Here is a 12,020-nt window from a genome sequence, read left to right on the forward strand (position 1 = left end):
GGAGGCTGGTGGCTGCCGCTGTCTGAACTCCGCACTCCCGTGCTCTGTGTTCGATTCGCTAGGTCTGGCTCAGTGTGCCGAACTCTGCTGGCAGCTGAGAGGGGAAGCCGGGAAGAGGCAAGTTCCTGGTGCAAAGGTTGCTCTGCAGCATAATTTAGGCCTCGGAGGAGCAGTGGTGGTCACGCTCTATAAGATGGGTTTTCCGGAAGCCGCCAGGTAAGTGGCATTCTGCATTTGGTCATTTAATCCTTCTGACTATTCACAGTGGACCCATTCCAGGTAAAAGTCCTAATTTTATTGTTTTAGTATTCAGGGAAAAGTAATCTCATTACTTTGATTGCCTTGGCAACGGCTTTTAAACTTCAGCAGCTTTAGGGAAATATTCCACCCACATCCTGCGAAGCCAAGAGTGCTGAACAGGAGCCCCAGGCGGCCAGAGTAGGAGTTCAGGCGAATCACTTTTTGGTCTCCTTTCCCACAGGCTTTCTCTCCTGGCCGCCCAGGCTTTTGAGGTGGATAGAGGAAGCCACCCAGTCAGTACATGTGGGATTGGAACTTCCCAAATGTGTGTTTCTGAGTCACCAGGCCTTCACTGCTGCTGACATCCTTTGGCCTCTTGCTGACTTTTTCCTTTCCTTCAAACACCTGCTCTCCCCAAGGCTCAGACACCTTCTGCCATCCCTCTAGGTCCCTCAACTTCCTTGTCACTTAAGAAGGGCTCTTTCTTCCAAAAGGTAAAAAGTCCCCCTTCCTTTCAAAGGCCCAGCTTTCCTCTTTGCATGCTTTTATTTCCCACCACTTTCTGTAACTTTGTTCCAAATATTATGTATACCCTCTTTTGAATCTTTCCATCTTTCTGCTCCCCTTGGCTCATTTCCCTCTATCAGCAAACATAATCTTCCCTATTCTAAAAAATTGATTTTTCTCATTGACATAATTATTCTTTCATGATAAGCCTTTTATATAGAGGCATCTTTGCTACCGTTGTGTGCTGGAATACCTCATAGTCTAGCCTCACTCCTGATGACAGGCAAGGCTGATCTGAATGAAATCAAAGGTCCTTATTCTTACTTTCCCTCATTATTCTCTTTAACCATACCTTAGCTTTTAGCACTTAATTCCCTTGTTTTCTCCTGAAATTTATTCATACCTTTTGCTTTATAAAGGGTGTGAGACACACAGAATCCCCTGTATTCTTACTCTTTACATGTTGTTGGATCTCTTCTCTCTATTCTTCCTCTGCCCAGAGTATCATTTCTGTTGTAAAAATTCTTTAAGACCCATTTCAAGTATCATCACCTTTTAAATATTCACAGCTCTTTGTGCCTCTTGGGTCCTATTCCGGTTTGATTTGTAATCAATCTGGTTTCATTAACTATGAAATACTTGAGGCCTAAGAGTGTGACTTCCTTATCCTGCTCTTAGAATCTCTCATAGTGAATAAATGTTTATTGAATTAAATAAAAGTTATTGAATCTTAATGTTTGCTCCTAAATCTAACTCATTGTTTCGTATTCACTCTGGAAGTCCCTATTATATTTGGAGTTGAAAACCCTTAGTAAAAGGCAAATTAGAAAAAGCTACCATAGTCAGCATAATTTGTATAGTTCTCTAATTTTCTCAAGAGTAGAAAGTTATGGGCTCTGGACAATAGATTTTCTTTTAAATGTGGAATTCTCATAGTTTTTATGAGAAATAAGTGTTCACATAACCCAGGGATGATATTTTTGGGAAAGCAGAAACATGAAAAAAAATTCCAGATGATATACTAATGATTGAAAAGAAATTGGCTGGAGATATTACAGACATTATTTGGTAGTTTTAGTGACAGAATGTAATTTATGCTCAAAGGCAAAATTGGAAAATTCTTAATTCTGGTATTAGAAATACAGTTTAAAAATATGGTTATGGTTTGGTTTTTAAACAAAATAATTATAAGCTACTCACTGCACATAATCTGATTTGTGTACTCATTTAGCTAACTTTGATGGAGCAACTGCTACATGCTCAGGTCCCTCAAGTGTCATCTTCTAAGTATATGGGGAGGGCAGAACATATTCTTTTCAAAATGCCATAAAAGCTCAGAGGAAGAGATTACTCTGAAGAAGGTAAATTTAAACTTGGATGACTAGGATTGCCCAACAGAAGGGTAGGGGAAGGGCAGTCCAGGCCTATACATAAGTATATAGATTTGAAAGTTTGGCAAGTACTGCTGCATGGGTGGAGGGTAGATTATTTTGTGTGGATCTAGGTAAAGGGACAGAGTCAGTACTGTGTAGCAAACAGAAGCAGTACAACTTGCTTTTATAACACTCAGAGGAGTTTGGAATTTCTCTCATACAATATGTGTTTTAGAAAAAGATGATGTGATTATTCAGTACAAGAGCCTGGCATTACTTTGAGTTGGATGGAAGAGAGAATAGAGGCGAGGAATGCTTGGGCAGATGGTGCAATAGTGTGGAAAAGAAATGTTTAGTGCTGCAGCAGGGGCCCTGAAAATGAAGAGGAGAGTCCCATCACCCCCGCCCCTAACCCCCAGTACTGAAGACTGAGCCCAAAGCCTTTTATGGCCCAAACAAGTGTTCTACTACTGAGCTACATCTCCAGCCATTTTTATATTTTATTTTTGAGAATGGTCTTGCTAAGTTGCTCAGACTGGACTTAAACATGGGATCTTCCTATCTTAGCCCCCCAGTAGCGGGATTACAGGTGTGTGCCACCTCTCTTAACTGAGGCCATATTTAAGAGTGATGACAACTGCATTTGATTTGCAATTAAATTTTTAAAAATTAGATCAGTTTTAAATATGATTGGTTTTTGTGTTACATAACACAAAATTCTTTTTATCTAAGTAGGGAACTTTTATGATATCTAACTAGGGAACTTTTATTATACAGACTTAAGTTTGCATTCTGTACTAGGTTAAATAGAACCTAATTCATTCTAATAGGTTAAATGAAACCTATTTCTAAAACTCAACTTTGTTATGCGTTTCTTTTTTTAAATTTACTTACAGTAAAATTTACCATTTCATCAGGTTTCTGTAAGTTTTGACATGCATATGCTGCATAGTCATAACTACTACCATAATCAAGATATAGAACAGTTCCATCACTGCCCCCCCACCAAATTCCTGTGCACCTCTCTAGCCAGCCTTCCCCACTACCCTCTCCCTCCTGGAAACCACTGGTCTGTTTTCTGCTCCTGTCGTCTTCCCTAGTTAAATACCATCTGTATGTGATATCTTTTTAGATTTTTTCTTAATAGACTGGAGGCAGATTTTTTTTTTAAACAGGCAATATTGATCAGTGGAAAGAGCACATTATTGACTTTTCACACCGCCTCTGTTGGGCCTTTCCTCATTTAGAAAATACTGAAAGTATCTCTTTTAGGGAAACAGAAAACAACTGCCACACATTATAGTTGTTTTTTCATTTTCCAGTGCTTTTTCTTTTCTTCTTATGTCTCTAGTTCATATAACTGATTAAATGGACAAAAGTGGTTTTACTTATTAAATTACAGCTATCACCCAGGGACTTGAAGAAAATGAACTTGAATTTTTTTGTGCAGAAAGGGAAATATACCCAACTTGTCGAAAATAGTGGTTTGGATGAGGAGCACCTCCTACTTATCCTGAAGGGTTTCTTTTTGTCTTCAAAGGCTGTATTTCAGTTGTGACGGGACCATTTGCCTTCTCTGAAGTCAAGGGGAGTTGCTGATTGAGAATGAACTTTACTTTGTAGTCCTTAGGCACATTGCAAAACCATCGCTAATTAGAACAAACTGATTAGGGTTAACTGTAGATTTTGCAATTGAAATTTAAAATATAGGATTTTTTAATTCTTCTCATGCACTAAGAATAACAGCAACCACTTTTTAAAAATTAAACAACTGTTAAGACACAATTCACATGCCACACAAATCATCTATTCTAAGTGTACATTCAGCAATTTAGAGAATAGACAGAATTGTGCACTCAGTGCCATGATCAATTTTAGAAAATTTTCATCACCCCCAAAGAAACTGCATACCCATTACCCATCATTCCCTAGTCCCTTCCTTCTTGCAGTCTCTAGAAACCACTCCTCTACCTTCTGTTTCTGTGGATTTGTCTACCCTGGAAATTTCATATAAATAAGGCAATATGGTGGTCTTTCATTATTGTCTTCTTTCGTTTAATATGATGTTTTTCAAGGTTCATCCATGTGTGTCATGTATTAGTACTTTATTCCTTTTTAAGACCAAATAATATCCTATTTGTATGAGGAGTTCCATTTTTCTACATCCTTTCTCTACCTGTCCTACTCTGTGTGAAGTTGTTTCTTATTGTGATATTGATTTGCATTTCCTAAATAGTTAATGATGTTAAGTATCTTTTCATGTGCTTATTAACCATTTGTATATCATCTTTGGAGAAATGGCCCTTTTTAATTTGGGTTGTTTTTAAGTCTTTTTATTATTGAGTTGATAAAAGTTTTGTTTTTACTGGGGAACGAACTGGGGTTCTCTACCACTGAGCTACATTTTAGCTTTACTTTTGAGACAGGGTCTTGCTCAGTTGCCCAGTTTGGCCTGAACTTTGCAATCCTCTCACCTCAGCCTCCTGAGTAGCTGGGATTATGGGTGTGAACACTGTTCCTGGAGTGAGAGTTCTTAAACAATTCCTTTTTGAGGGTCTGGTATGTGCCAGGCCATACATGCTAGATGTTTCACATTCAGTCTTACTTTTTTCCCTCTGTTTTGGGGACCAAACCCAGGGACTGTATACAAGCTTGGTGAGTGTTCTACCACTAAGCTATACTCCCAGCTGTACATCTTTGTTTAATCCTCATAAAACTCCTTCATGGTCAGTATTATATACCTGTTTGTAGGTGAGATTGATGTGTTTAGTGCTGCAACAGGGGCCCTGAAAATGAAGACGAGTCTATCTAAAGAAAGCCTCAAGTGGTAGGAATCAAGGTTCTAACAATCATCTGTCTTAGGGCAGGGTATGTGTTTTGTAGACTATTGTGTTCCCAGTCTTTGACATTGTTTAAATGAAGCCTGTATAGGTCTTACAATGAAATTTTTCAGCAATCTAGATATTCACCAACTAGGATAGTCTGCTGGTTTCTCTTCAGAGTCCTTTCCAACATTTTACATACTAGATTTATTCCAGGAAATTTATAGGTAAACCAAATATAAATAAAACCAGTCAGAATTTAGTTTTGCTAAAAGAACTTTGTGTATAAAGAAACCACATGAGAAGCTGGGTTTAGTGGCCCTATATCTGTAATCCCAGCACTGAGGAGACTGAGATGGGAGGATCACTCGAGCCTGAGAGCTTGGGGCCATCCTGGATAACATAGTGAGACCCCCATATCAAAAACCAAACAAAACAATGGAAAGAAATAGTGAGAATAAACTTTTTTGAGTGTGTATATTCTCTTTCTGAATTTCAGTTAATAGCTTCAGTTTCCTTTGAACAGGGCACACATCAAATAAACTGTAAGGAGGGGTTTTCAGAAAATATTGATAGCATACCACATATTAACTTTTTCCTAATCTGGGTGAAAAGTTGGTGAATCATCAACTTGATGAGCTTTTCAAAACAAACAAGATAAAGAGATAGTCTGTGACCTTTGGGAACATGTCTGGACATTACCACATAACAAATACTGTACACTGCTACTAATATCTTATTTATCATATTCAGTTAAGATGTGGCAAGTTTGGAGAAATACATGGTGGTGGGTAAAGGTTGAAAATTCAACTATTGATTAAATGGAATTGGCTTTTGGAGAAAAACTAATGTTGTCACCTGGCTTTAGATCGCTCAGACTTTATGTGTTGGGAACTAGTGATGCTAAGTGTTTTGTTTGTTGCTGTTGGGTTGGTTTTTTTTTTTTTTTTTTTTTAAATGTGGCATCTGCTTTTGAGAAGTAGATCTTTAGTAGGGTCTCATAGAAAAAGGAGTTTCTTGGGCCAGGACTTGAAGGGAGAAGCAGAGTTTGCCAAGAAGGAGACATTCAGACCCAGAAGCAAAGCCACATGGCCCTGAAGCCTCCCTGCTCTACTGCTTCAGATCCATTCCTGGTTCCTATCAGTGTGATGCCCCTAGTAGGCTCACTTTTCAACTTGTTAGATTTTCCATAGCCACCCTTTCATTCCCACTCTGCTGATTGCTTTATCTTATTCTTTGTTGAGAATGTAGCAATTTTTAAACCCAAACACCCTCATCATTGATCACTAGACTGATAGACCTGTCTGGAATTGCACCTCTCTGATCCTGTTTCTTCCCTTCAGCCTCCTTGGCTTAGATCCCGTCCCCTGTCACCTTCTTAAGATTTCTCTCCTTCCACCTCCTTTCCTCTGGTTTATTATTATCATCAGGTATAGCTCTTCTGATAAGTCAATCTTGAAACCAAACCAAACATTCCTTGAAAATTCTAACATATGCTACATCATAAATAAACCTTTTAGACATTAAGTGATAAACTCTAGTCACATGAAGACAAATGCTGTGTGATTTCACTTATATGAGGTACTTACGGGTGGTCACAGTCATAGATAGAAAGCTGAATGGTGTTTGCCCGGAATAGCAGGGAGTGGGAAATTAAGGAGTTATTACTTAATGGATACAGAGTTTCAGTTTTACAAGATGAAAACAGTTATAGAGATGGATATTGGTGACAGTTGCACAACATTATGAACATATTTAATACCACTGAACTGTGTGGCACACGCCTGTAGTTCCAGCTACTCAGGAAGCTAAGGCAGGAGGATCACAATTTTAAGGCTAGCCTGGGAAAGTTAGTAAGAACCTTATGGTTCTCAAAATAAAATTTTGAAAAGGGCTGGGAATGTTGCTTTATCCTTAGCATGCACAAGGTTCTGAATTCCATCCCCAGTATTGGGAGGAAAAAAAAAGAAGAAGAAGAAGAAGGTGGTAAATCTTGTGTTATATTTATTTTAACACAGTGAAAAAAAATAGAGAAGTTTTTTAGAAGTACATCCAGGAAAAAATATACATTTCTTGAAGAGATTAAAGAGATTAGTCAAAAGATCCTATTTTTTTCCCACCTCAAAATAAGAAGATAACCTTCCTTGATACCGTGTTCCCCTCTAAAGACTATTCCATTTCACTGTTCCCCTAAAAGGAATGTCTCAAAAGAGCACACTGTCCTGTTTCCTTTCATTTCCCCTCAGTCCACTGTAATTGACCACTACCCTCTGCCACTTGAAGCAGCCTTTGTCAAGGTCATGTGTTACCTTGTTACCAAATCCAGTGGGTACTTAACCTTTGGCAGTGTTTGGCATAGTTTACTCCTCCCCCTGAACTCCCTCTCCTCTGGGCTCCTGTGGTACCATACTTTCCTGGATTTCTGCTTGAGTCTTCACTGGCTGCTGCCTCCTCCCCTTCTGTCCCAGACTCTAAATAGTGGGGTTCTGAAGGGCATTGTCCTGGGCTCTCTTTCTCTATAATTCCCTTATGTTCTATTCCCAGGGATTTAAAGGGTTATGCTGATTGTTTTTTGTCATGTTTTTTTTGCCGCTATGACTAAAAGGCCCTGACCAGCATAACTGTAGAGAAGGAAAAGTTTATTTAAGGGCTCATGGTTTCAGAGGTCTCAGTCAATAGAAGGTTGGCTCCATCATGGTGGAAGAAATGTGGCAGGGGGAAGCTGCTCATGTGGTGATCTGAAAGCAGAAAGAGAGGTCTCTACTTGCCAGATACAAATATATACCCCAAAGCCATGCCCCTAATTCCCATCTCCTCCAGCCACATCCTACTATTTCAATTACCTCTCAGTTAATCCCTAGCAGGGGATTAATTCACTGATTGGGTTAAGACTCTCACAATCCAATCATTTCTCCTCTATATCTTCTTGCACTGTGTCACATGTGAGCTTTTTGGGGGGACACCACATCTAAACTATAACACTGATGATTGCTTCATTTTTGTCTCCAGCTAGATCTCTCATCTGAGCCCCAGACTCTCATCCAACTGCCTTCTGATCTCCCATACTGACTGTACCTGTAACCGAAAGTTGAGCTCTTCTATTCTCTATATTCTTTCATATCTCAGGAAATGGCCCTGTTGTCCCCAGTTATGCTCAAACTCCTGAATCTTCCTTGCCCTTTCTTTGTCCCTTTCCATCTCCCTCATCCCCAGCAACACAAGCTATGGATTCTACTTTGACTATACTTCTCTCTCTCCATTTCTACTCACCACCTATCAAGACTACTCCAGAACTCATAAAAAGTCTCCTTACCTCAGTTTTTGTCCCTTCTCCCCAAATCATTCTGTTCATTGTTGTAAGAATAGTCACAAACTATTTCTTTTCCTTGTTACCATTTCTGTGGTTTTCCAGATTCCTTGCTTTGGCTTGTCTACATAATCCGGTCTCTGCCTAATTCTCCAATTTCATTTCATGTCATTTTCCCTTATTCATTGGGTTCTAGTGAGGTTGGTCTTATTTTACTTTCTGTTAACATACCAAGCTCTTTTCTCCCTCAGGATCTTGGCAGTTTCTTCTTTGAATAGCTAATTCCCTTTCTTCCTCTAATAGAATAGTAGCTTGAAATCACCTGTTCAGAGAGTCATTTCTTGACTGTCCTACATAAAGTAAGTTTCTCTTTTTCTTTGTATCCAGATACGTGCTACAATTCCCAATCTTTTGGGGGAATATGTGGCTTTTTTTTTTCTCCAGCAGAAGAATATAAACTCAGTGAGGACAGGGCTTGGGTGTGACAGCTTCACCCTAAAATCTCCAGTGCACCTGGCAGTGTAGCAGAAGGTCACTAAATGTTTATGAAGTGATAGAGCAAGGGAAAGGAAAAATGAACTGGGAGCCTGTATAGGGAGGAGGTGAAAAGGGGAAAGAGAGAAAGAAAGAAAGAAGGGCTGTTGATGAGTAGCTGCTCTGCTCCTCTCCTTCAGACATTTCCTTCCTGCATTCCAGTCTGTTGCGGTGGTATGTGAGAGGAATTACCTGGCAGCCTAAGCTGCCCTCTTCTTTCTCAGACTGCTGGGATTTGTGTCCATACCTAACCTTGAGGCTCTGAATCAATAGTAGTTATGGCTCTTGTTGTTCACCATGGGCCACGAACTCTGAGAGGTGATCCCCTTTAATTCTGCAGTCTTTAGCACATTCCACCTCTTCTCTCCCTCCCACTGTGCACTGCAGTGAAGTAGCTTGCTCTAAATCATGTCACTTGTGAGTGGAGGAGGCCCTTGGGTTCAGCCTGTGGCTCTGTAAAGGCTATGTTCCTTGTGCCACATCAAGCCATATTTCTGTAGTTGTTTCCTAAGTATCAAATAATCCAGTAGACAGATGGTTGTTAAACCCTTGTATTGGAGATTAAAAAAAAAAAACAACAACAACAAAACAATCTCAAATCCAACCTGCTTCCTTCCCACTCTCTTATTTCCCTGTTGTAATTATTATCTTTCACTTGGACTGTTGCAAAAGCTACTCAGTTGATCTCCCTGCCCTCCCACATACTCCCTTACAGTCCATTTTTCAGCTGGCATGTACTCCCTCTATATCCCCTTAACCAGCTTTATTTTCTTCATAGTAACTATATTTTTTTATTTATTTGCTTGCCAATTGTCTCTCTCCACTGCTAATATAAGTTTCTTGGGGGAGCTTCTTTGGTCTACAGTATTTTCAAGCATAATGTCTAGCACCTAATGAGTACTCAATATTTGGTGAAAAATTGGGAAAAAGGATTGTTTTATGTGCTTTTTGAAAATTTTAGATAAGAGTTGCAATATCTCTAGGAGTTTTTGACAATTACTATTGTATAAATGTTGAAAACCCTAGTACCCATGAATTGAAATTGATCCTTTCCCCCAATTCTCATAGGACACATCAGATTGAGGCTGCTCCCACCAGTGCTGCAAGTGATGGATTTAAGGCAGATCTTGTCTTTAAGGAGATCGAGAAGAAGCTTGAAGAGGTGAGATCTGTGTAAAACATTGCCAGGGACTCTGAGGCTGGGAAGTGCACACAGGTTTCATGTTGTGGCACAAGTTGAGAATTTATGTCATGTTATCAAGTATTCAGTATGTTTTAGATTTCTGAGAGTTTAATTAAGGCTTCCTTGTAATTCTAGTAAGAATGTTATTTCAGAAATGTACAGATCTCCAGATGGAGTTAAAGAACTAGAATAAATAAGGTTTAAAATTGTCACTCAGTCCCTTGTAAGAGAGAGATTTAGTTCTGGACAAAGTTCATGTTCTCATATAAGGGGTTCTCATATATTTGGTGTAATTTCCTTCTGGATTAAAAAGATTTTATGTAGAATAATTCCAAAGAATAATATTTTAAATAATATTCAAGTGAGCCTTTAAATGTACATGATGTCAAAATTCTTTTTTAAAAGGAATCATTTGTATTTGATTTCTCTATTTTTCTGTACTGGGAGTTGAACATAGGGCCTTGCACATGCTGGGCAAGCACTCTACCACTAAGCTACATCTCTGGCCCTTTTTATTTTGAGACATGATCTTGTAGGTTAACCAGGCAGACCTTGAACTTGTGATCCTCCTGCCTCATACTCCCAAGTAATTGGCATTATAGGCATGTGCCACCACACACAGATGTCTTTTCAAAGTAATTTTTAACTAATTGTTTTCTTATAAGAAATGATACTAATTTTTCAAAAATTTACATTGTACAGAAATACACACAAAATAATTATTTTTAATATTTATTTTTTAGTTTTAGGTGGATGCAATATCTTTATTTTATTTTTATGTGGTGCTGAGAATAGAATCCAGTACCTCACGCATGCTAGGCAAGTGCGCTACCACTTGAGCCATATCCCCAGTCCCCAAAATAAAAATTTAAACCTCCCCAAATTCTCCTACTCACAGTTCACTGAAGTGTCAACAATGGTGAATATTCATTCAGACATCTCTCTCTACATATACTTAAAATTTTATATAATGAGGATCATACAATATATGTTGGGTTTTTAAATTATACCATATGTGCAGATATTTTTGTACAATAATTCTTGATAATAATCATACAGAAGCAACCTAACAGGAAGATTATTCTCCTTTGATAGAATTAGATATTTATTTCATTGTTTCAAACTTAGAAATATCTGGGATTTCATTATTGATTTCTTGAGACCATGCAAGGTACAGTTACAGCCACTATCACAATTCAAATTACACATCTGATGTGGAACTCAAAGTGGACTGAAGTAAATAAGAGGATTCAAAACTTTTAAGCTGTGTATTTCAGTCCAGTTAGAGCCACAGAGAAGCAAACACTGTGTGTGTTTCGTAATCTTTACTGCCGGGCACAGCATCTAAGGTGATTACACTGTGGGTGGGAGGCAGCTGTGTCTTGTGGAAGGGCCTAATATTTCCAGGATCTTCATAATGATCAGCAGCCTTCCTGAGATGGAGCAGGGCCAGGCTGATAGCTCCAAGAGAGTGCCACTGATCCAGAAGCTGTAGGAGGTTCACATGGTCATCTTGTGAGGTTGTATCTGCATGGGGTTACCTGTTGTTTTATAGTCTGCTGTTTTCTCTTGCTGTTTCTTGGCCATCAATATAAATCTTTACCATCCTTTTCAGTACATAGTATGTGCTTGCACATATGTATCATAATTTATTTAACAAGCTTCCTATGATTAATATCAGATTGTTTAAATTTTGAAAGTAAAACACTACTATAATGAATTTCCTTTTGCACTTGTCTTTAGGTACTTATTGCAGGATCAACTTAGTTTAATAATTAAAGGACAGAATTGTTGGATAGTTAGATAAATACATTTCTCATTTTAATAGTTTGTGAAAGTCCCCACCAGAAGGAGGGTACTGGTTGGTGGACTTCCTAACAGTTCAGGAGAGTAACTTCTTTCTTCATACCTTCTCTGATACTGTGTTGGTTGCTTAAAAAATAAATAAATAAATAAATAAATAAAAATCTTTGACAACCTTGTATGGAAAAAAATCTCATAATTGTGAATTGTGTTTTGAATTTCTTTAACTGTCCACTGTAAAATGAAGATGG

The 12,020-nt window shown here is 38.5% G+C and overlaps 1 protein-coding gene across 1 annotated transcript in view; it reads left to right on the forward strand.

Annotated features, from left to right (window-relative positions):
- The window catches only part of Scp2 (sterol carrier protein 2), a 107,348-nt gene that overhangs the window by 75,564 nt on the left and 19,764 nt on the right, over positions 1–12,020 (forward strand). Inside the window, exons 12-13 of the mRNA XM_046450877.2 lie at positions 63–216; positions 9,852–9,945. Of these exons, the coding sequence (XP_046306833.1) occupies positions 63–216; positions 9,852–9,945 (248 nt within the window). The remainder of the gene's footprint in view (positions 1–62; positions 217–9,851; positions 9,946–12,020) is intronic.

This window comes from Marmota monax, unplaced genomic scaffold (genome assembly GCF_021218885.2).
Source record: "Marmota monax isolate L192 unplaced genomic scaffold, Marmota_monax_Labrador192_F-V1.1 WCK01_AAM20220418_F8-fsc00023, whole genome shotgun sequence".
Taxonomy (NCBI): Eukaryota; Metazoa; Chordata; class Mammalia; order Rodentia; family Sciuridae; genus Marmota; species Marmota monax.